This window comes from Meriones unguiculatus, chromosome 10 (assembly GCF_030254825.1).
Source record: "Meriones unguiculatus strain TT.TT164.6M chromosome 10, Bangor_MerUng_6.1, whole genome shotgun sequence".
In the NCBI taxonomy this organism is placed as follows: domain Eukaryota; kingdom Metazoa; phylum Chordata; class Mammalia; order Rodentia; family Muridae; genus Meriones; species Meriones unguiculatus.
The window spans coordinates 36,787,939-36,812,569 of record NC_083358.1 but is presented as its reverse complement, the minus strand read 5'-3'; the positions used below and the strand labels follow the sequence as shown (position 1 = coordinate 36,812,569).

At 40.3% G+C, this 24,631-nt stretch overlaps 1 protein-coding gene and 1 long non-coding RNA gene across 3 annotated transcripts in view; one reads left to right on the top strand and one right to left on the bottom strand.

Annotated features, from left to right (window-relative positions):
- The window catches only part of Rbl2 (RB transcriptional corepressor like 2), a 52,156-nt gene that overhangs the window by 3,059 nt on the left and 24,466 nt on the right, over positions 1-24,631 (top strand). For both annotated transcript variants that reach the window (XM_060392231.1, XM_021636283.2), the window contains exons 2-11: positions 80-210; positions 1,874-2,074; positions 5,085-5,149; positions 9,549-9,677; positions 11,918-12,078; positions 12,180-12,244; positions 13,117-13,303; positions 16,783-16,949; positions 21,217-21,326; positions 22,344-22,447. In XM_060392231.1, the coding sequence (XP_060248214.1) occupies positions 80-210; positions 1,874-2,074; positions 5,085-5,149; positions 9,549-9,677; positions 11,918-12,078; positions 12,180-12,244; positions 13,117-13,303; positions 16,783-16,949; positions 21,217-21,326; positions 22,344-22,447 (1,320 nt within the window). The remainder of the gene's footprint in view (positions 1-79; positions 211-1,873; positions 2,075-5,084; positions 5,150-9,548; positions 9,678-11,917; positions 12,079-12,179; positions 12,245-13,116; positions 13,304-16,782; positions 16,950-21,216; positions 21,327-22,343; positions 22,448-24,631) is intronic.
- On the bottom strand, positions 10,398-16,500 carry LOC132656841 (uncharacterized). Its single transcript, XR_009594603.1, has 3 exons — positions 16,321-16,500; positions 14,067-14,142; positions 10,398-10,502 (listed from the first exon to the last, which is right to left on the bottom strand). It is a non-coding gene; the product is annotated as an uncharacterized LOC132656841 (long non-coding RNA).

Below are 24,631 nucleotides of genomic sequence, written 5' to 3'. Positions count from 1 at the left end.
TCACTCTCAATATTAGTGTGAGAAGTCTTATACTGAAACATATAGAGGCCATTAGCTAAAGCTCTGTTTTCTTTTTCAGGGAAATGATCTTCATTGGTTAGCATGTGCCTTATATGTGGCTTGCAGAAAATCTGTTCCAACTGTGAGCAAAGGGACTGTTGAAGGAAACTATGTGTCTTTAACCAGAATCCTTCGCTGTTCTGAGCAGAGGTAACTATATTAGAGCTTAAGAAGTAGAATGTAGCTAAAATTAAAAAAAAAAAAAAAACTTACAAACCACACTGATGAAAAGTTTCTTGGTTTGCTATTTTCTGAGCATCTGACATGTAGATTGTTGAGTCTAGAAACTGGGCTGTGGCTTTCCTTTACCATTTCAGAGACAGAGTCATATTGTACTAACTCGAGTGTATTTGGATTTTAATGCATTAAAGGTTATGACTCATTGTGTAATGTTCCAGTAAGTTTAAATGACGATATTGAGATGCTTTTGCTGATACTTTGGATTGAAAAGGTAAATACCAATCATGAGGCATCATGCTTAGATACATACACATAAAGCTTGTGTTTTAATGTATATGGAATGTGCAGTAGAATTGAAGCTATTTATTCTCTGGTCCTAAAGAAACTCCTACACAGATACCAAGGTGTTTATTGCACCATTTAAAAATTCATGATTTTTATAGTCACGTGTTTGTTTGTATGTATATATATATGTATGTACCATATGTGTTCCTGGTGTCTGTGGAGGCCAGAAGAACGCATGGCTCTATCTCCCAGCACTGGAGTTACAGATGGCTGTGAGCTTCCGGGTGGGTGCTACGACAGAACCTGGGTCCTCTGTGAGAGCAACAAATGCTCTTAGCTTCTGAGCCTCCTCTCCAGCCCTACACCATTTTGTTAGAGGGAAGTTAGAAGTAACCTGTTTCTGCTGATTGAGTGAATGCAGAAGGTCATTGTATGATCATAGGAAGGAATGGTTTTAGTAATTAAATGGATTAGGTATTTCCGTACATTGACTTTATCGTATCTCAGAAACATTAAATGAAAGTTAAGTTGCAGAATGTTACTCTAGTGTGATACATTTACAAAAAATCTAAAAGGAAACAAAAGATACTTCTTACTCTTTGTAAGCGTAAGTATGGAAAATAATCAAACTCGCTTCAGAATGGGGGTTACACTTGGGAGGAGTGGGGAATGATATAGGATGTAGAAATTGAAATTTTGGCTGTTTCTACACTAACTTTAGTATCTTGGATTTTAGTATTTTGGTATCATTTTACTTTATGTGTAAGAGTATTTTGCCTGTATGTATGTGCACCGTGTGTATGTTTGGTGTCCAAGGAGGTCAGAAGAGGGTATCAGATGCCCTGGGACTGTAGTAAGAGGTGGTCATGTGTGACCTTGTGGGTCCTGGGCATTGAACCCAGGTTCTCTGCAAGAACAGCAAATGCCTTTAACTGCCGAGCCATCTTCCAGCTCCTAAGGTTTAGCATTGAAGTGATCTGAGCTGGGGCCAGTGAGACAGTCCTTGGATAGAAGCCCCTGCCACACCCACAGGGGAAAAAAAAAGTGTTATTGTGGACAGAGTTGAAGAAGGCATCCAGCATCAATTTCTGGCTTTCATGTATTTCCACACATCACCTATATGATCATGTACACACACAAAGAAACCAAACCTGACAGAGTAGATTAAGAGGGTTGGAATCATAAAACAGATGGTAGGAGGTTAAGCTAGTCACAGGCGTGCCTTTGATTTTATGTCATTGCTCAAAAGTAATTTGATGAAATGATTTGGGTTTACTGTTAATCACTTGTATTGGCATAATGTCACCTTTACATTATTAAAGTACCTCATTTTTATTTTTATTATTAGCTTAATTGAATTTTTTAACAAGATGAAGAAGTGGGAAGACATGGCAAATCTACCACCACATTTCCGGGAACGTACTGAAAGACTAGAAAGAAACTTCACTGTTTCTGCTGTAATTTTTAAGAAATATGAACCCATTTTTCAAGATGTTTTTAAATATCCCCCAGAAGAACAACCCCGCCAGCAGAGAGGACGAAAGCAGAGGTATGCTTGGTGTCTCTGGGAGCAGCTTTCTTCTGGAGTGTGGTTCATCACTCCTTAAAAAGAAACACGCTTTCATAAGTAACTTTTCCTAAGAAGTTGGGGTTGTTTGTTTGTTTGTTTGTTTGGAGACAGGGTCTCACTATGTAGCCTTGGAAGCATGGAATTCACTTCGCAGACCATGCTGGCCTCCAATTCATAAAGATCTGCCTGCCTCTGCCTTTGAGTCCGGGGTTTAAAGACCATGCCTAGCTTAAAAGTAATGTTTTTAATGATAATTTGTTGTTGTTCTTTACTGTATATTAGAAGTCGCCTGGCTTCTTTCATAATGCAAAATGTTTGGGTTTTGTGTTGATACACATTTTCCCTTTTTATTTAAGTAACAAAAAACAGGTTACACAATTCAGACCTTAACCACTTTCTGTAGTTGACTTCCTTGATATAGACCAGATACTGATATTTAGTATTTCTATTATTTGTCCTTTATGTCAAACTGAATAATTGTTCATGAAATAAGTTGGATGTTCATAGCCAATCAATGTAGGTTGGGTGAGAATAGGAGAATTCAACTACTGTAAACTTGTTTTCTGATTAGATCTATACAACCAGCTTACCCTGGCTTGTGTTTTCTGTCTTCACAATTACAAGATAACAAACTGTCCTCCTTTAACATGGCTGCCATCATGTTATCATGGACCGTTCCATGCCTGAGACACCATGACTGTCATCATGGACAATTCCATTTCCAGGACACTATGACTGCTATCATGTTATCATGGACAGCGCCATGGCTGGGACACCATGACTGTCATCATAGACAATTCCATTTCCAGGACACTATGACTGCTATCATGTTATCATGGACAGCGCCATGGCTGGGACACCATGACTGTTAACATGCATAGCTCCGTGGCAGGCACACATTTGTTTAAAACAGAAAGGGAGATTGCTTTTAAAGTATGTCAAGAAATTTCCTCTTAGGATAGGACTACAACAGTATTCGCAAGAAATATACAAGGGGCTGGGCATAGTTACACACAGCTGTAATCCCAGCATTAAGGAGGCTGAGGCAGGAGGATCACCTGGACTGTATAAGAGAGATCCTGTCTCGAAAGCCAAAAAGAGAGAAATAGAGCAAAATCAAAACCCCCTAAAATAGGAAAGGAATGTCTTTGTGTAGACAAGCTAGCCTTCAACTTCCTAGGTAGCCCAGGCTGGCTTCAAACTTGCTATCCTCCTGTGCTGGGATTACAGAAATGTTCTATCACACCTCGCTTATTCTATAGGCTCTTGGTGCTTTCTAGCACTTTGTGCTAACAGTCGTACTGTGATATATGGCACTTAACGGTGTGTTTGTTATGAGGCAAGCACTCTTCTTAGATGTGAAAACCTTATGAGTCTGAGCCTTCTTACGCATGGGGAAAATAAGCTCCTAGTGGGTAGGCAATCCGTGCACTTGATAGTGGGGAGATATACTGCAGAATCCAAATACTTGACAGTGATTGCACTGCCTCTTGGGTATGACTGTAATGTACAACTGTGATATGAAAGCTTGTCGCTATGTGTTAAACACAGCACAGAGAAATAATTGCTTTGGTATTATGTAGGAGATGGGGGTTCAGACAGGACCCTTGGTCTCTCCTCTGAGTGTTGACAGTAAAATGAGAAGGGAAATAACATACAGACCATGTTAGTACAATAGATACAGAAAAATGGGATTTCTGACGCAAAACTAAGTCTAGATGAGCCAGTTTGTAGCGTTACGTGAGCAAGTACAAGGGGTGGGAATTTGTTCTTTCTTTGGTGTTTTCAAGACAGTGTTTCTCTGTGTAGCCTTGGCTATCCTGGACTCGCTTTGTAGATTAGGCTGGTCCCGAACTTACAGAGATCCACTGCCTCTGCCTCCCCAAGTGCTTAGATTACAGGTGTGTGCCACAGTGCCCAGCTGAAGTGGGTAGGATTTTGGCAGATGACTTTAGAGACAGAGATGGGCCTTCAGCACAAAGGAAATAGGAACAGGTGCAGAAGCAACAAGCAAGGGGGAGCTGGGGAGCAGATAGCTCAGGTATTTCCAGGGTCCTATTGTTACAGAGCTAAAACTTAGAGTAGTTTATGTATTACAAGCAAAAAGCATAAATGTTATATTTGAGGTCAATCAAAATCATCAGCAGGTTATCACATATTATGGCAGAATGGACTTTTTTTTTTTTTTTTTTTGAGACAGGGTCTTGTGTAGCCAGGTATCCTTGAACATGCTAACTAGCCAAGCATGGCCTTGAATGAAGCCACTCTAGAAGCACAGAGCTGACTAATTTTCACAGGACTATGGCCTACTAGATCATGCCCAGTACTCCTAAATACGGTAACTTTGATAGATGAGGACGAAGTCCCAGGGAAACAGGTTCATGCCAACCCTTTCTCGCTCTCCTCCAGGGCATGGTGCTCTTCTTGATTAAAATGGGCCACTGTAGAGCTGGGCATGGTGCTGTAACCCCAGCACTCGGCAGATATTCAAGGTCAGCCTGGGTTACACCAAACCCTGTCTCAGAAAACAAAAATAAAACAAAAGATGAGGCTCTTGTGATTTGGACACCTTAGAAGTCTGATTTAAGCACTGGCAGAGATTTTGGCAGAAAAACTTAGGTAAAGAAGGTCTGAAACTCTCCTTAGCAGGCAGCTTAGTCAAATAAAACAGTCTCTTAGTGGATGGAGTCAAGGGCTAAGTATAGGGCCGGAAGTTACTTCAAAGGATGTGATTTTACATGTGGAGTATCTTGTGGGAAGGGTTACAGTTCATCTGTGTGAGAGAGAAGGGATAACAGCAGCCCACAGCCTGGCGCCACAAAGAGGTATTGTTGTTCTTAACTTGCGCCTTAAGTATCTTGACTTCTGCCTGAAAAGCCGAATCTGCCTGTGAGCTTGTTTCCCACCTGATTTGCATCATTTAGGATGTCTTTATTGTAATTCTTGAATTTGTCTCATGTCTTTGTTTCCTGCCTCCCCCTCCCCCCAGGAGACAGCCCTGTACCACAGCTGAAATTTTCCACTTTTGTTGGGTGCTTTTCATATATGCAAAAGGTAAGAGGAGGGTGATGCCTACGTGGATAGGAATTAGCTAACCTATGTTTTTAGGTGCTGATTTTACCAGCTGTGTTATGAATCAGGAAGAAAGCTTCACTTCTTAGGAGTGAGGACTGTCTTTACAGTATGTACATCCCTTTTCATTCTATTCTTGTCCACATCTCTTTGAGGTAAAGCTGTTCTTTTGTGTTGTGAACAGAACCACCCCACTCTGAATTAGCTTGATACAGGGCTCTGCTCTTTATAACATGTACCTGAGAGGGAGTGAAGTCCTCAGAGTAATGTATGATGACTTTCTGCATGTCCACAGGTAATGAGTATGACTAAACTTAAACAGGTACTTAGACTCTTTCTCTTTCCTCTTTTCATTCCACTACTCTATCCAAGGTGTGCATGCACGGAAATACATCTTATTGCTTTGGTATGTTCTGTATAGAGATAATGTTTGTTTTTCTCTATAGGCTGTGACATACTGCTGTCACTAAGATAGTTAAATAAAATGCGAAGTATCAATCTCTAGTATTGTACATATAGTAATAATTCTATTGTATTCTCTCTCTCTCTCTCTCGTTTTTTCAAGACAGGATTTCTCTGTTTAACTTTGGCTGTCCTAGAACCCACTCTGTAGACAAGGCTGGCCTCGTCTCAGAGATCTGCCTGCCTCTGCTTCCCTGGGCATTAAAGTGCTGGGATTAAAGGCATGCACCACCGTTACCTGGCATAGGGTAGGTTCTAAGAACTGAAACCAAAGATAGTTCCATCCCCTGAATACTATGATTCTTGTGATACATACCTATATAAGCTTAATTCATACATTAAGCACAGTAAGAGACAAGTGACAATTACTGATAAGAACAAAGCCGTTACGGTGGTATAGTAGAGGCTATGTAAACGCTGTCTATCAGCGCTTATCTATCTACATATAAATGTAGATAGAGTGGTACACATATATAGTAGTATATATTAGCATTATATATATATATATATATATATATATATATATATATATACTCTTAGCAGCATTGGCATTTGACTCTTTTAAAGGTTTTGTTCTGTATGTGTGGGTGTTGGCCTGCATGTATGTCTCTGCACCATGTACATGCAGTACCAGAGGAGGTCAGAAGAGGACATGAGACCTCCTGGACCTGGAGCTACAGATACTTGTGAGCCTCCATGTGGGTGCTGGGAGCTCTGCCTGGGTCCTCTGAAGAGCAGCCAGTGCTCTTAAACACCAAGCCATCTCTCCAGCCCTTAAATCATTTTTTAAATTTAAATTAGGACATCTTTTTCTTTTTCTATTTTTTTTTTCTGGCAAGTTGCTGTATTACCTCAGGGTCATTGTTAAGTAAAATATACATTTCTTGAATAAAATCACTGCTATATGCAGATAGTAGCTCAAGTAACCACTAAAACAGCTAATTGGCTAATGGATAAATAGCATATTCAGCCTGGATATGCATGACACAGGAGGATTCATGTCCCAGGTGGCACAGAGCTGGAAAGAGCAGAGAAACATGCAATTTTAAGCTTAGTTTTTCTTTGTTTGAGGCTAATGTTTAGGCCAGGCTGACGTGGAACTGTGGCCCTCCTGCCTAACTCTCCATAGTGCTTGGATTATAGGCATCCCTGCCTATCTGAGAATTAGTTCTTAAATTTTCTATTTGATATTTTTGATGAAAGGTGACTGAAACTAAAAATAAAACCATGGATAAGGGAAAACTACTGGGTAAGAGATCCCCTTTATCATATCAGGTATCTCAGCTGACTCATTTCACAGTTAGGCAGCAGAAACTGTTAATAATGTGAGGATTTGAACCAAGATCTCCTCTCTTGTGGTTTGAGGCTAAACCTGAAGGTAGGCTCTCCAGGAGTGGTATAATTGCAGCTGGTCCTCTCTAACTCAACAGAGGAGTCCTCTGTCTTATCTGAGCTGTGCCCAGTGGAAGGAAGTCTTTGTGAGCTTTTTAACTGTCTACAACAAGTGACGCTTGCCAGGTGGTGGTGCCTCATGCCTTTAATCCCAGCACTAGGAGGCAGACGTAGGAGGATTTCTGTGAGTTTGAGGCCAGCCTGGTCTACAGAGTGATTTCAGGACAGCCAGGGCTACACACAGAAAAACCCTGTCTCAAATGCCCCCCCCCCCCCCAAAACAACAACAAAACAAAAACTATGACACTGGCAGCTTTCTTGAGTTTAGTCAGAAGTGACAGACGTGCCTCAGTGGTAGGCTGCTTGCCCAGCATGCACAAGACCCTGACTTCAATCCTAAACACCACAAATATAAAATAAAATATGATAAAATAAAATGTGATGTAAATCAGTGACATAAAATAAAAGCTTGGGAGTATATAAACTTCCTGTGAGGGATGCCATGTTAGCTTATGTAACTGGTATTACATATGATAGTAATGTTTCCTTCTGATTGTATAGCTGTGTGGCTACTATGATTTTAATCTAGCATCTGTGTGCTTAGGAGTAAATGTATTTGCTAGTGTATAAACTATTACAATAATAATAGAGTCTCAGTCAGGCAGCAGCCACCATTTAGCTTTTTTCTTTTAATGAGATGGGAGTTTGTCTCTATTGCCCAGGCTGGATTAGAACTTCCAAGTGTTGAGTTCAGGTGCATAGCACAGCTTGGTATGGCTTCTGTGGTGTGCTTGGATCGGGATCTGCTTTCATTCAGTGCTTGGTTTATTTGGGGGAAGACAGACTTTGCCTGCAGCATATGGACATTTTAAAAAGTCTCATTCCCAATAACAATCTAATTCTCTTTATGTTTGCTGATTTGGTATGGCAAGTGACAAGTATGAGCTGTCACATGAAGATCTTTTTGAGCAAAAGACTACTTCCTGTTTTCATAAAATAACATTCTTGAACAAGTAAGCCAAATCTAGAGGTTAAATCCTTTCACTTTTTTATTATCTCTTGATTAAATGGTAAAATAGCTTGTAAAGTAAGGTCCGTTTGTAAGGTCCGGGTTTGAAATGGCAAGTATGTCCTGTTGGAGCTGTCCTAGAATTTCAATTAGAATGCAACCTTTCATTTCATCCTTTGGTTAGGAGTTACAGAGCTGCTGTTCCTTCCCTCAGGAAGGCAAGTCTAAACTTGCCCCTGATGGCTTGGGTGTGGCTTCCTGTCTTATGTCCAATGGGAGTAGATTTTTAATATTTGACCTTTTGTAGTAGAGGCAAGCAAGTTAGCTTGATTATATCAATGCAGACTTCAATCTCTTAATAACCATTTGCCTTTCTGGTAGCAGCAAGGTTTTATTTATTTGTTTTTGCTTCAACTTATTCCCCAAAGAAAAAGCATCATGTGCCCTGAGAGCTAAGGTAGGTGGTAACTTTAGAGGAAAGAAAGGGGGAAAATGAGACAGATCCAAATGAGACAAAGCCAAACATGCATGATGCACGCGTTCTGACAAGCACTGCGTGTGAAAGTGGGATGCATGCCTCCCGGTGGGCGCTGTGTGTGAAAATGCAGAGGTTTGACCACAGCCCTTCAGTCGGAAACTTGCTAGCAATTTAAATGGAGTTGTCCACTATCCTTAAGTCAGCACTGCAGGCAGGGCGTGTTTGTAGTGTGTATTATGCTGAAAGCACTGGCAGTTATCCTTGAGATAGTGGTAGCTTTTCAAGTCAAATGTCTATATTCCTGTTCTGTTGGATTGATGTAAATGATCTTTCATCACTATATAGAAAAGTATTTTAATGGTAACATTAGTGCTCTAATGAAAGGCTTGTTTCTCTTTAGAATATGTGTATGAGAAAAATCCCCCAGGAATCATTTTCAAGTGGTCTACCTCTAAATACTTATAGTAATTTTCACAGCAAAAAAACTTTTAAATAGTTTGTTTATTTTTATTTTATGTGCATTTGTGTTTTGTTTGCATGTCTGTCAGTCTGTATGAGGGTGTCAGATCCCCTGGGACTGAAGTTACAGATAGTTGTGAGCTGACATGTGGGTGCTGGGACTTGAACCCAGGTCCTCTAGAAGAGCAGCCAGTGCTCTTACCCACTGAGCCCCCACCTCTTTGGCCCCAGAAAAGCTTTTCTGTAAAATAATTTATTACAGTTTAAAAGAGTTGGTAAATTTTTGTGTGTTCAGAATTCCAAGGACTAGACCAGTAATAAAGTGTCGGTTAGTGACTAGCTATTTAATAAATGCCTGTTAAATGCATATTGAATTTAAGGAAAGTTTTAGTTTTCATTAAATTCCTAGACATACATTAAAACATCAGTGCCCCAAAATATATACATTTGCCAAAACATGTTAACCCTCTTGAACCAACTTGTTAATAATGCTGTATGCGTCATTATAATTAAAGGAAGCAATTCTTTTAAAATATTGTACAGTGGATGCCAACTTAACTCTGACTTTCATGATCCTACAGGTAACTTCCCCATGATTAGTGATGACTTGGTCAATTCATACCATCTTCTGCTGTGTGCATTAGATCTAGTTTATGGCAATGCCTTACAATGTTCTAATCGTAAAGAACTTGTGAACCCTAATTTTAAAGGTAAGCTTATATGTCAGACATTTTTGAGAGCATGTGTTTCTACATGAGTTTTCTTTTTTATGTGTGTGAGTGTTTTGTTGGCATGTATGTTTGTGTACCACATGCATGCGTGGTACTTTCAGAGGTCAGAAGGAGAGTGTCAAATCCCCTGGAAATGGGCTGTGAGCCATCTGTGCTGGGAATTGAACCTGGGTCCTCTGGCAGAGCAAGCAGCCAGTGCTCTCGGTTGCTGAGCCATTTCTCCAGCCCCTTCCCCCTTTAAAAACAAAATCAAATATCACCAACTTCAGTCTTAAATGATAATTTTAGAAGTTTCTGAAAAATGTATTGAAAAAGAGAAGAACATGGAAACTTGGAGAATCAAAGCTAACTCTATGGACATGGTTGTGTTTTTTGCTGTTGGCAAGTTTGGTGCTTAAAGCCCTCCTGGTAGCAAGAAAGAGTTTACTAAAAGAATATCGCTTCACTTTTTTGGCTACAAGAATACAAAACTCTAAAATAACAAGAACTTTGTTCTCTAGGTGACTGGTATGAGAATCATGCTCATTTTGGCGATGCATGTACCATGCTATATGTTACATAATTGCTATAAGCCATACACGAAAATACTGAGGATGTATAGACTAATCTATACTGCTGATTCTGCTGGAAGAACACCATGGGTGAATTCTCATTGTCAGATTGGGCATGGTTTCATTTGGAATTTCAACTTGCCTATGAGGGTTGGTTTTAAGATTAGTGGAGTTAGTTACTACACTTACCTGTCACTCAAGATTTGAGATGTAGGACTGAGGTGGAGTTCTGTAACAGACTGCTTGCCTGGCCCTGAATTTGATTTTCAATACAGTAGGGAAAAAAAAAAGTAGGAAAACAAAAGAGAAAAAGTTTTAGATTCCATTTAAGCCTTTTTTTTTTTTAATTTTTATTCTGCATGTTCATCCAATAAAGATGATGCAATGGTCCAAAATTCAAAAGACTACACTTGAAAACTTCTGCCCAAGCATTTTGGACAAGGAACACTTGACCTTTATCCCATTCTGTATTTTCCTTTTTGTCATCTTTCATTTTATTCTTTTACCTTTTTTCTAGGTACTGAACACAGGGCACCCTTGTCCTACAATTTATCTGTTGCTTCCATTTGGTATTTTACGGTGTCCTTCTATTTTTACCTCCTTTAATTCTCCTCTGAATGTCTGTGTTCTTATGAAAGAAAGCACTATAAATTAACATAAGCCTATCTAATATGATGAAGCCGAAGTTACTAATCTGTGTAATGAAAACACTGTTACGTTTTAGTGTGGGTGGCAGGGAAGGCACGTTCCTGCCACACTGTAGGCGTACAGGTGAGAGGACAAGTTGAGGAAGGGAATGAGGCCCTCCACCGCCAACTCAGGCTGTCAGGCTTGGAAGCAGGTGCCTTTCCCCATGTGCCCTCTCTCCTGCCTGAAAAAGGAATTTTTGTTTGTATGAGACAGGGTCTCTGCAGCTCTGGCAGTTGTGGAACTCACTATGCAGAGCAGGCTGGCCTCAAACTCACAGAGCTCACCTGCCTGAGCTCCTAAGTGCTGGGATCAAAGGTGTGCGCCATCACACCTTGTCAGAACTGTGTAATTTTTTAAGTGTTGTTTTTCTAAATGTAAGGCTCATTTGTAGACCACAGTTCTTATGTTTTCAGATATTCTCCCAACAGCTTTTTAAATTTTTTCTAACAATCTTTTTTTTTTTCTGTCCCTGAGACAGGGTTTCTCTGTGTAGCCTTGGCTGTCCTAGACTCACTTTGTAGATCAGGCTGGGATGGAACTCACAGAGATCTGTCTGCCTCTGCCTCCCTGAGTGCTGGGATGACAGGTGTGCGCCACCATGACCAGCTTTCTCTAACAATCTTTAGTCACATAACAAATCTTTTGGGTGGTGATGTATTTTACCCATACCTCCATTTTTAAAATATTTAATTCATAATTTATGTAATCATTTCTCTATGTGAGACAGGATGTCACAGCGCAGGCTGTCCTTCTGATTCACGACAGTCCTGAGCACTGGGTTATAGGTGTAAGACAAAGTGTCTGTTTTGTTTGTACTGGGGAGGCTGCATATTCAGCTCTCTTCATCTTTCGAGGCATGTACGTTAGTTCCATATGCCGATCATATCCTGACTAGACTCAGTAGTATTTGTTTCAGTGTGTTACATGTTAGCTAACTGATGCTGACCAGAGTTCACTTTGCCATCTTATACATCATAGGCCTGTCAGAGGATTGTCACCCCAAGGATTCTAAACCATCCTCTGACCCACCTTGTGTCATTGAGAAGCTCTGTTCCTTACATGACGGTCTAGTGCTGGAGGCAAAGGGCATAAAGGAGCATTTCTGGAAGCCCTATATTAGAAAACTCTTTGAAAAAAAGGTTTGTAAGTAATTACATAAGAATTTTTCTAGAAAAAAAAATAATTTTTCTTGATAAACACTTGGTTGCACATAATCTAAGGGCCTCTTTTTTCATCATAGATCCTCAAGGGGAAGGAAGAAAATCTTACTGGCTTCCTGGAACCTGGGAACTTTGGAGAGAGTTTGTGAGTATTTGTGCTACAGAACTGCTCTGATATTTTTGCTTGTTTGGTTGGTTTTGAGTTTTGATTTTTGGAGATAGGGTTTCTCTGTGTAGCCTAAGCTGTCCTGGAACTTGCTGTGTAGACCAGGCTGACCTCAACCTCAGGCCTGCCTCTGAACCACCATGCCTAACCTGCTGTGATGTTCTCTTATCTGTGAAGAGAACTCAGTCCTCAGTATTTATACTCTGGACATTTTTAATGCTTTATGGTAGAATTCATAGATGCCATTACAACTCTGGATTACTCAAGATTTTGGATTATAAATTTTGAAATTAAGAAATACTTTTGTACCTAGCTATCAGGGTACATGGCTGACATCCCAGCACTTGGGACCTGAGGTAGTATGATTGTGAGTCTGAAGCTACTTTGTCTCACAAAAAACAAACAAACAAACAAAAAAAAAAAACAGCTAAGAAACGCAAAAGGAAGAGATGTTTTTGGAATTATCGGGACAAACATGGTAGTACCAGGTCTTCAGAGGTGCCAAGAACAGCTGAGGAAGTATTCCTGTATGATCATATGCCAGTTATGTATCACCCAGGCTCCCTATTGCTCACACTTCAGTTTAGTATAAGTTAGCGTATTGAATGCATGCTCTTTATTATTTATCATTAGCTTATTGAAAGCAAGTTGATTCAGGATTCCTTCCTTGACACACTATTGAAAAAATTTGCTCAGTGTGTGCTGGACACACAGAGTAAGCTGCATCTTCTCTTCAGTTTTCGTAATGAGCAGTTGTTTTATTGAGATAATGACTTTCAAAAATTTACCAGATCTTGTAGTAAAAACTGAAGTAAGTGATGAGCTAAAATGGCGGCCCTGTTTCCCTGTAGTAAGGCTGTTAATAAGGCTTACGAAGAGTATGTGTTAGCCGCTGGGAATCTGGATGAACGGATATTTCTTGGTGAGGATGCTGAGGAAGAAGTTGGGACTCTTTCACGGTGTCTGAATGCTGCCTCAGGTACAGAGAGCTCTGAACGAACACAGATGAAAGACATCTTGCAGCAGCACCTTGACAAGGTGAGTGAAACCCAGTAGAGAACAGGGGAGCCCTGTGTGAGGTACTGATCATGTTTCAAGGTCTTGGGAGAGGTGGGTTTAGGACAAGAGGACATCAGGCTCTGCTCTCCCATCATGCTCCTGCACGCATGTATGTTTTAAATGCTGTGGTAGGAAGAGAAAATGCAAGCTGCCTCACTGACTTTTCATTTAGCGCTGACTTTCAAAGGTTTTAGTTAGGTCTAAGGAGAGAACTGACTGTTAATCTAAAATAGATGTGTCCTGCTGGTAGGCTCTGCTTTAGAAAAAATGGGCTGTAGTGGATACTCTGCATTTAGAAAATAACACTTAACCCTAATTGGGGCCTGTGGATCTGCAGCCAGGCTTTAAGAACGATCTGTTGAACTGAAACCAAGTTTTAGGATGATGGAGACTGTGACTCTTAATTTTCCGTCCCTATAACCAAGAAGCTTTAGACTGGACACTGGTCTGCTTGGTCCACCCGTCCCCTTCCTTCTTTTCTTTTCTTTTTTCTTTTCTACCTTTCTTTTCTTTTCTTTTCTTTTCTTTTCTTTTCTTTTCTTCTTTTCCTTCCTTCTTCCCTCCCTCCCTCCCTCCCTCCCTCCCTCCCTCCCTCCCTCCCTCCCTCCCTCCCTTCCTTCCTTCCTTCCTTTCTCCAGGGATCTCACAATGCATCCCAGGTTAATCTCAAATTCATAGCAATCATGCGTCAGCTGCCTAAGTGCTGAGATCATAGGTATAGGGCTCATCTGATAATACTCACATGCTTTTATATGCTGGGTTGTGTCCTCAACTTCCGAAAATACAGCAGTAGACAAAATAGCAGTAAACACACTGTCCTAAAAAAAAAAAAAAAAAACCTTAAGTTTTAGCTTGGGAAGATAGACAGTAGTTAACCAAATCATTAAATATATAATATGTTGAATGACAACAAATAAAATTGGTAATGCAAGCTGGTTCAGCGCATGTCTGTAATCCCAGCACTCTTGAAAAACCAAAACCAAAACAAACAAACAAAAACAGAAATGTATCACTGGAGGTTTGTTGCAGAATATTTTGAATCCCAAATTATATTGTAAAAACCTATTCCTGGTTGTGGTGTGGCTCAGCCCTAGCACAGGGCTTTAATCCACGAACTTTCTGTTTATTGTAAACAGGTGATTTATGGTATGGCTCAGGCCTAGAACACACATTTAATCCAAGAGCTTTCTGTACATAGGATTAATAAAGTTAACCCTAGGTCAAGAGGCGGAGCAAGAAACCAGCTGACTGGGAATAAATAGAAAGGAAGACTTTGAGTTAAAGGGTATTGAAGAAAGCATGGAGAAGAACAAGGAGCTTTTGTCTTTTTCCTCCTGGGCTTTGGGTGAGCTAGCAGGCCTTTTCCTCCTGGGCTATTGAGCTAGCAAGCTTTTGGCCTTGGGCTTTGGGGGCTTATAGATTTGAGCTTTTGGGTTTTTGTCTTTTTTTCCCTTGGGACATGAGCTAAATAAGAACGGCAGCTGGGTGCTTTCTCTGCCTGTCTGAACTAGCAGGTTTTCACCCCAGCATCTGGCTCCTGAGTCTTTACTGGCAAAATTGAACAGTTAGGATTTTCTTTCTTTATAACAATAGAGCTTCCAGAAGGGAGTAGGATTGTAGTTGTATGTTCTGGGGTCACCAGGGTACAGATGGTTAAAAACATGAAATGAAGAGCTCTGGCAGTGAGAATTATTAGAGAATGAATATCCAAAGCAGTGGCTCTCGACATGTGGGTCGCAACTCCCCTGCCACACCTCTATCTCCAAAAATACCTAATTACAATTCATAACAGTAGTAAAACTACAGTTGTGAAGTAGCAACGAAAAGAATTTTATGCTTGGGGTCACCACAACACGAGGAACTGTATTAAAGGGCTGAACCATTAGGAAGGGTGAGAACTACTGACCTCAAGGCAGAGTTCTGCAGCACACCAAACTCCGTCTCTACTGGGAGAAGGCATATCCTGGTTTTTGTTGTTGTGGTTTTGGTTTTTTGAGACTCTGTACCCCAGTCTGTACTGGAACACTCTATGTAGACCAGGGTGGCCCCAAACTCACAGAGGTCTGCCTGCCTCTGCCTCTGAGTGCTGGGATTAAAAGTGTGTACCACCACACCTGGCCTAGTGTTTTTATGTCAGCTCTGTACTCACACCTGAGTTAAAGGAAAGTACTCTAAGTGAGAATGAATAGGGAACTATAAAACTAAGCCCTTTATCGGTGCTACAACATGGGAAGCCCCATGTTGACCTTAAGGACTTAGAGGAGGAAGGCATGGTTATCACACCCAGTTTATATGAAGCCAATGCTGCTTGTGGGCGAGGTTGTTTTATGTGTGGCTGGCTGCTATGACTTCTTCATATATACCCAGAACATTTTTGACTTATAGTACAGGCAGGTAGTGCTTCACGAACAAGGGAAGTGGGAGCTGCAAGAAAGCCAAGATAGTAGCAGCTCTCTGAGTGTACTTAATCAGCTTGGGCCATTTATTGCCTTTAAATAGCAATATGAGTTTCCTTGAAACAAAATGAAGGTCTCACATCTGCTGTTGTTTAAGACATATAGAACACATATTTACTTCTATTTTGGGAGTGTCTTGTGTTTTCCTGTGTCTCAAGAACTGAATAGTTCTGTTACTAAGACTTTGCTAGGCATTTTTAAAAACCTAGGATGAGTACATTCAGCACTCAGGGATAACTGCTGAATTTTGAATATTAAAAAGGCTTCAAACTTTCACAGTTTCTTTGAGAAGTTAGAAAAGCTGATTTTCTAGCATATGTACTCATGCTTAAATTCTTTGTTACAAAGTCACATATTTGTCACCTACATATTCAAGAGTGTTGGCTCACTTGCTCCTCTGATGGCCTGTCTACCTGAGAAGAAAAATGGCTGTGGATTTTAGGAACTAAAGTCAGGGAACAGTGATGAGGACTTGTACTGCATCATATTGCCCATCTGTCTGTCTCTCCATCTATCTGTCTGTCTGTCTAAAATGTTTACCTTCTGAAGTAAATTTGATACATTGATTTTTATTTAGGCCAGATTCAAGTCATTGCTTTCATGTGTCCATCTTTGACATGTATCCATCATGTGTTCACAGCAGTGGGTGAAAGCTGCGGAATCGTGCTTCTCAGCATTGGGAGTGATGTTCTTAATGTTGTCAAGCGTGGGTTGCCTTCAGTTGTGGGCTCTGAAGGAGAGAGTAGAGAGAAAGAACTTGTCTGAGTGTACACTGTAACGGCACAGGCCTGTTCTTCACAGTTTAATGGTCAGAGATCTTGTAGTTGCCTCGAGTGTGTACGTTCTTTCACACAAAGCTTCATGATGGAAGCTTTGAGTAGAATTATGTTTAAATTCCCAACATGGTGCTGTTTGAGATGCTAAAATATATTGATATAAAGTCCTATTGTCTTGAATTCCTATCTGTGGTGTAATTTGAAGAAACTTATTTTTCTCTTCTAGTCTAAAGCCCTCAGAGTCTGCACACCACTGACTGGCGTAAGCTATGTTCAAGAAAACAGCCCTGGTGTGACCCCCGTCTCCACGGCTACACATAGCTTGAGTCGTCTTCACACCATGCTGACAGGCCTCAGGAATGCGCCCAGTGAGAAGCTGGAGCAGATCCTCAGGTGGGTTATATTCATCTGCTTCCAGTAGTGAGTTGTTGACCACTTTTCAATTTATCTTACTTTTTCAGTGCCAGTGTTTTCAGTTGCCCTGGGACAGTTTTACAGGAATTGCAGCTGGTCTGATTAGTCAGTAAATATAAATATAAAATATATAAGTAGGCATGCATGCTGGGACTTGCTTGTGACCCATGGCTCAGGAGGCTGAGACAGGAAGATCACACAGGCGAGGCTGCCCTGGGCTACCAAGTGAGACACTGCTCAGAAAGTGCTAGCTAGGTACCGTGAGCATAATTGTTGTCTGTTCGGCATGGATAGCACACCCAGGCTCTTACCTTCAAGTAGGCCTACCAGATAAGTTCACTTGCCTCTTGGCAAACACTGATAGCTGCTCTGGAGCACAGATTAATTTTGAAGTCTTGAGCAATCTCTCATACTTGGGAAGAGAGGCGTTTATGGGTCAGAGGTTCAGTGAACTCTGGATAGCTCACCAGGAACCACAGCACCCGGTACGCTCTCTTTACTCTTCCGGGAGAGGCCACACCTTGTGAGTGGTTTTTGTAGCCAGTTGCTGCCTGGGATGGCCCACTGGTGGGCCTGTGTACAGTCAGCTTGCGATGTGATATAAAGACTTCTCTTTTACTCCTTGTGCTGCAACTCGGCCAAGCTAGAGGGGGCATTGCTGTAAGATTGTGATGGTGCAGCAGTGGCTATAAATACCTCACACTACCTTATTCACAGCTGTTTTAAAAGTTTAAGGACGCACAGTGTCAGCGACGGTGGGCAGAGATTCTGGAGGGTAGCTCAGGTTCAAAAAGACAGAGAGCATTCAGCGTGTCAGTCACCTAATTTCTGCAAGCTCTGTAAACACTCCTAGACCAGAAAGGACTGGCTCTTCTGACCAATGATGTTTCAAGAATGAAATCCTTGTTTGTTTTTTAAACGGGTTTCTGTACCTCAGGCTAGCCCCCATCTACAAGTTGTAGTGGAGGATGACCTTGAACTTCTGAGTCCCCTGCGTTCACCTCCCACGTGCTGGCATCACCAGCCTGTACCAGCAGCTTCATGTGGTGATGGTGGAACTCATGGCTTCATGCATGTCCACCAGCTGGAGACTTCCCCAGCTCAGAATGTGCTTCTGTGTGTAACTTTGGCAAGTTGATTTGAGAAAGCCGATTCCAAAGTTTCTAAGACTTTATGGTTTGATGGTATAGCTCCTCTACAATACCCGCATTTCTGGTGGTACAGAATAAAGAAGACATTATCTCTAAACCTCAGTGATTTCCACCTGTAGCTGGGCTCACTGGAGTCCAAGGACGAACACTTTTCCTTTATATTTTCACAGTCCTCTTCATTCTTAAACTTGATTATGACTGACAACAAGCAGTCCATGCCTGTGGCTTCTTCCTAAGTCATAATTTTCAGGTGGCCTTTATTTGCCTTGAATTTAGAAGCATTTTATTTTTATTTTTCCAATTAACTTGGTAGTGAGCAATTTATAAAACATTCTGGGAATGTGGGTGTGCACGTAGTCCTGGAACCATGCATAATCTGAGAGCAGTGTCTGCTTCCCCGTGTGAAAGAGGTAAGGAACTGGTCTCTGGAACCTAACACTTAGATACGAGTTTGTGAATATATGTTCCACATTCCACGTGTCAGTTTGGCTATGTTACAGCACCTTGTTCTGCTAAACACAAATCTGGATGTTGCTTCAAAGGAGTAGTTATTGACTTTTTTTGACACACGGTCTTGGCCAGGCACATAGCCATAATCCTAGCGCTTAGAGCTGAAACAGAAGGATCACAAGTTCAAGGCTAGCCTGAGTTACAGAGTGAGGTCATGTTATAAGCATACAAAAACAGAAATGGAGTCTGTGTTGCTGAGGCTGGACTTGAACTCATTATCCTCCTGCCTCAGCCTCTGGATTAGCTGAGAGAAACATTTTCTGTGTATGTGAGAAAAGCCTATATAGTAGCTGTATCTTTTAGATCTTTTATAATCTCTAGTCATGACAGCTTTAACCATAGATATTATTAGTGGAATTTCATAATATCAGTAGATGCTAGTAAAACCAACCTTTTTGTTATAAACTTTAAGTTATATGTATATGCTCGTAAATAAAACTCTAGTAGTATATTACATAGTTATCTCTGGTTATAACTCACAAACATGAAACTTGCTTTCTTTATAATTTTATAAACTGTATCAAGTTTTGCAATGTATATATATATTTGATCATATGTGTTTAATTATATACATGTATAAGATCAAGTTGAAGCACAGTTGTTTAAATATATAATTATTATAATTTGGTGATATGTATGCATTGATTTTCAGCCAACCTGTGCAGATCTTGTCTGCTGGCCCTGGGCTGTGAGGACCTAAAAGGACGGGTCAGTCTGCGGTCAGTTGCTGTAGACAGCCTTACCTCAGACCAGTGTGCTCTTATGCACAAATATAACAAAGAAAGAAACGACCCAAACAAGGTTGTCTGAGTCAGAAAAACATGTAAATAAATGCCAGTAAGCACATGCTAAATATTAACAGAGCAGGCCCTTCCCAGAACTTTCTCAGAACAGACCAATTAAAACACAGTTGCCTAGCATGTACTGTAGATTATATCTGGGAAGGCAAGAAAGCAAGGCAGAAGGCCATATCCAGATTTAGAGTACACTGCCCAGATTGTGTTCTATAGCTATGTTCCAACATCCAACAAGAATAAACATGTCTTATAAACTGGTTGTAAATGTTTAACACAGGAGACAAGATATCATATCCAAAAGCAATACAGGAAACAAAATGTACCTGAGATAAAAGGCCCTCTGCCTTTTTTTCTGGAGCCTCTCTCAGTTCCTCAAGGCATTGTTCACCATAGGTCATTCTTTTAACCATGTTCTGACATATGTGTGTGTGTGATCAAATTTTTAAAAGTTATTTTAAAAAGGCCCCAAAGGTAATGATTTGTATGATGTCCTGCATTGAACATATATTGCTAAAAAAAAAAAAAAAAAATCCCAGCTCTCTGGGAGGCAGAGGCAGGCAGATCTCTGTTAGTACAAGGCTAGCCTGGTCTACAAAGTTAGTCCAGGACAGCCAGCCTGCATAGAGAAACCCTGTTTCAAAAAAAAAAAAAAAAAAGAGGGTGAGAGAAATGGTTCAGCTATAAGTGCTTTTTCTCTGAGAACCGGGTTTTATCCCTAGCTCCCACGTAAAAGCGGAACGTTGCGGCATAGGCCTGTACCCTCGGCGCTAGGGCGGCGGCAGGCAGATCCATGGGGCCTGCTGGCCAGCCAGCCTGTCTTCACCAGTGATTGCCGGGTTCCCCGTGAGAGCCCCATTTTCATGACTTGTGCATCTGCTGAGGAACAACCTCTGAGGTTGATCTCTGCTTTACACACACACACACACACAAGCACACAAGCACACAATGGCACAGGTCCATAAACACGTGTGCCCATAAATATTTGAACACACACACATACAAACACTCCACACATAAAAAAATCTTTAAAAATCAATGAAATAAACCTCACTTGGGAGAACTAAAAAAGTGCCAACGTTAGTTTTACGTGTTTATAGTTATAGGTCTGAACGCCTTCATTCTCTTTCTTCCTAGAAGTTTTGCTGCCCACTAGACAGTAACTTGAGGGTTCTTTGGTTGCTGTCATTGACAGGATGTGTGAGGTTGTGGGTCTTTGATTTAGGTAAAGGTGATTCTGGCTAGGTATAAAGATCTACTGTGGGTATAATGTTCTCTTGAAATATATACACTTTACCCTTATTCATTCAAATGCTGATCCCCCACCCACCCACACACACATACTTTCTGGTTTCAATCTGGATATTGCATTGTGATACTTATTCTAAACATCTAGTCTCAACTTTGTGTAAACAGGCCAAAATAAAGCAACTAGCCACAATGTTGAGCAATGGGAGTAGCCACAGGACACGAAAGAGGGGAGGAGCCAGAAGGCAGAAAATGAGTGGTTAGAGAAAGGGCAGAGGAGAGAGGAAAGAGCATCTCTCACAGCATCAAGTGAGCCACAGACCAAGCCTCTGAGCTTCGTGCCATAACATGTGCAGCTCCACACAAAACACACTTCTGCCACTGGAAATAGTAATACTTCCATCTTTGAAAAGAAAGTATGGATGTCCTTTATTCATTTGCAAAGCATATAGTATCTGTTCAAAGCATTTTATGTTAATGAAATTTATAGGTTTAGACATTGTATCTCTTTGTGACCAGATGAATTTTCATGTCACTTTTTAGGTCATGTTCCCGAGATCCAACTCAGGCTATTGCTAGCAGATTGAAAGAAATGTATGAAATATATTCTCAGCATTTCCATCCAGATGAGAATCATAGTAATTGTGCTAAAGGTAAAATGTACTATTGTCCAGACTGTTCCTACTTTAACATCTGACTAAATAGAGTCAGAAAGACAAGGAAAGACTTAGAACTATAAACTGAAGGATGTTGTGTAACTGCTCATTTTTTCTGTCTGTGAAGTAATTTCTCTTTTCAGAAACAGAAAGTTTAGTCTACCTTCTTTATTATGTGGGATTTTTTATGGTTTTCGGAGACAGAGTTTCTCTGTGTAGTCTTGGCTGTCCTGGAACTTATGCTGTAGACACCCCCAACACCTGCAGAAAAAAAAAAAAGAACATCTCTTGGGTCCACCTCTTAAAGGTCCCACTACCTCCTAACAGTGCCACTATGGTCACCAAAGCTTAAACACATAGGTCTTTGAAGAAATTTCAACATCAAGCCATAGCATAGAACTGTTGTGTTCAAAATGATAAGGTATGTGCATTTAATGCAGAGATCCTAAGTTCTTTATGTGCTGATTTCGTGTCAGTTTTAGAAAATAGGAAGAATGTTAACATAAAAAAAAAAAGATGTGGAGTTCACTTTTATAATCCCAGTATTTTGGAGGCTATTGCAGAACTAGTGATGGGAGTTAAAGGCCAGCCTGGGCTACAGAATGAGCCCTTAACTCAGGGAAAAATGGAATACTGAGAAATTTTAGGGATAGTTGAAATACCAACTATAGAAAGTATGGGTTTGGGCCAGAGAAATGGCTTAGCAGGTAAGAGTAATGGCTCTTCTTCTAGAAAACCCAGGTTCAATCCCTGGTACCCACACACACTCACAACCATATGTGACTCTGGCTGCAGAGAACCTGATGCCCTTTTCTAGCCTCTTGGGTATCCACACATACATGGTACATGGACATACATGCAAGAAAACACCCATATACATTAAAGAAATAAAATTCATTTTAAAATATGGATTTGGTTTTTAGATTTTATTTTGTGGATAGAGAAGCAAGAGATGAGTCTTTTCCATGATACTTACCTGTATTTAATTTTGTGCTTTTTTAAAAATTTTGACAGAAACTGCCAACAAACATTTTCGCTTTGCAGAAATGCTTTACTATAAAGTATTAGAATCTGTTATTGAGCAAGAACAGAAAAGATTGGGAGACATGGATTTATCTGTAAGTACAATAACAATGTATTGATCAGCATAGTAAGACATAGCTTCACTCCTCCCCACCCACCAAAAAAAGCCATCACAAAGAAAAGTTGTGTGCCTTGAGGGAATATGATTAGTGCCTAAGGAACTTGTATGTGGAGCCCCCTCCTTATCCTAACAGCATGAGGGGTATGGAATGGAATAAAGGAGTGGTTTTCAGTGTAGCAAGCCATATATTATAACGTGGATTTTAGAATAGGTGGAGTCTCTGTAGGTGTATTACTTATTAATTGTTGTGATAAAATACAACGATCAAAGCAATTTATAGAAGAAAGTGTATTTGGGCTTAAAGTTCTAGAGGGCTAGATTTCACCATGGCTGAGTGAAGGCACAGTGACAGGAACAGGAAGCTGAAGGCTCACATCTTCAACAGGCATAAGGCAGAGAGCAAACTGAACGGTGTGAGGCTTTGAAACTCTAAGGCCCACTCCAGAGACATACATGGTTCATCAACACCACACTTCCTAAATCTTCCCCAAACAGTAGCACAAAATAGCGACCAAGCATTCACCAGATTTTCTGAGTGACATTCTCATTCATACCGCCACAGCAGTCAATTATATAAACACTCATCTTTAGCTTCAGCCAAGTTGTTTAATGACATGTACAAGCTTAATAGAAGGAAAACACTGAATGTTGACTTGATAGAATGTCCACATAAGTAAGTACTCAACCATCTTGTTTAGATAAGATAATGATTTTTCTTATATTTTCTAAGGAAGAAATATAATTAGCTAGGTATCATGGCCTACCCATTTAATTCTGCCTGCTTTAGAGGCTGAAGCAGGAGAATCACAATTTCTGGGCCTGCCTGGGCTTTGAAACAAGTTTGAGGCCATCTTGTGAAACTTTCTGAGACCCTATCTAAAATTAAAATAAGACAAAAAGCCAAAGAAAGGGTGGGGTGAATTCATTTCATTATACTATTCAGCATTGTAAGGCTTTGGGAACTATCACACTCATAAAAATACACACAAAAATATTATTTTGTAAAATAATGTTAAATAAACTGATGAAATTCCTTGCAAACACTAATGTCTTAGAATTATGCATAATTTTATGTGGCAATTAAAAATAGTCTCTTAAAAAGATGAAGCTAGGGAAAACTGGAAATGTTTGTGATATTAGGCTAGGGACATGAACCGTAAGATTTAGAAATGTGTGAAAGTACCTCATGGTATCTATATTCATTTTACATTAATTGAAATAAGAAATATTTACAATTAAGAGTGCTAATTTTGGGGCTGGAGAGATGGCTCAGAGGTTAAGAGCACTGGCTGCTCTTCCAGAGATCTTGAGTTCAATTCCCAGCAACTGCGTGGTGGCTACAACCATCTACTAAGAGATCTGGTGCCCTCTTCTGGTATACAGGTGTGCAGAACATTGTGTACATAATAAATAAATAAATAAATAGATAGATAGATAGATAAATAAATAAATCTTAAAAAAAAAAAGGAGTGCTAATTTTGGAGCTGAGGAGATAACTCAGCAGTTAAAAGCACTGACTGCTCTTGCACAGGCACTGGGTTCACTTCCAAGCACTCATATGTTAGCTCACAATGCTCTACAACTCCAGTCATAGATATTTGATGCCCTTGTCTGGCCTCCATAGGCACCAGGGTACCAGAGAGTCATGCACTCTTAACTGCTGAGCTCTAGACGCTGGCTCATAAAATTAAAGAAAAAAACAAAAGAAAAGAGTACTAATTTTTAAAATGAACTTTAAAAGATATAAAATTGGCCAGTATGTAATTTGAATTCCTTGTAACTGTTTATATGTAGCTTTTTTTCCTTTTATTCAAATCTGAGACAAGGTCTGATGATGTGGTACATGTGGGCCTTGAACTTAGTGTAGCCCACAATGGCCTTGAACTTGTAATCTTCCTGCCTCAGTCTCCCAAATGCTGTGATTACAGGGACACACTACTATGCCTGACTTATATTTCTTTTTTTGGTTTCTTTTAAAAAAAATTTTTTTTAGATTTAATTTTTGTGTGTGACTGTTGTGCCTGCATGTTTATGTATGTGCACCCCGTGTCAGAAAAGGGTGTTAGATACCATGAAAGTAGATTTATAGGTGTTTGTGAGCCACCATTGGGTTCTGAGCTCTGAACTCAGGTCCTCTGCAACAGTGACAGTGCTCTTA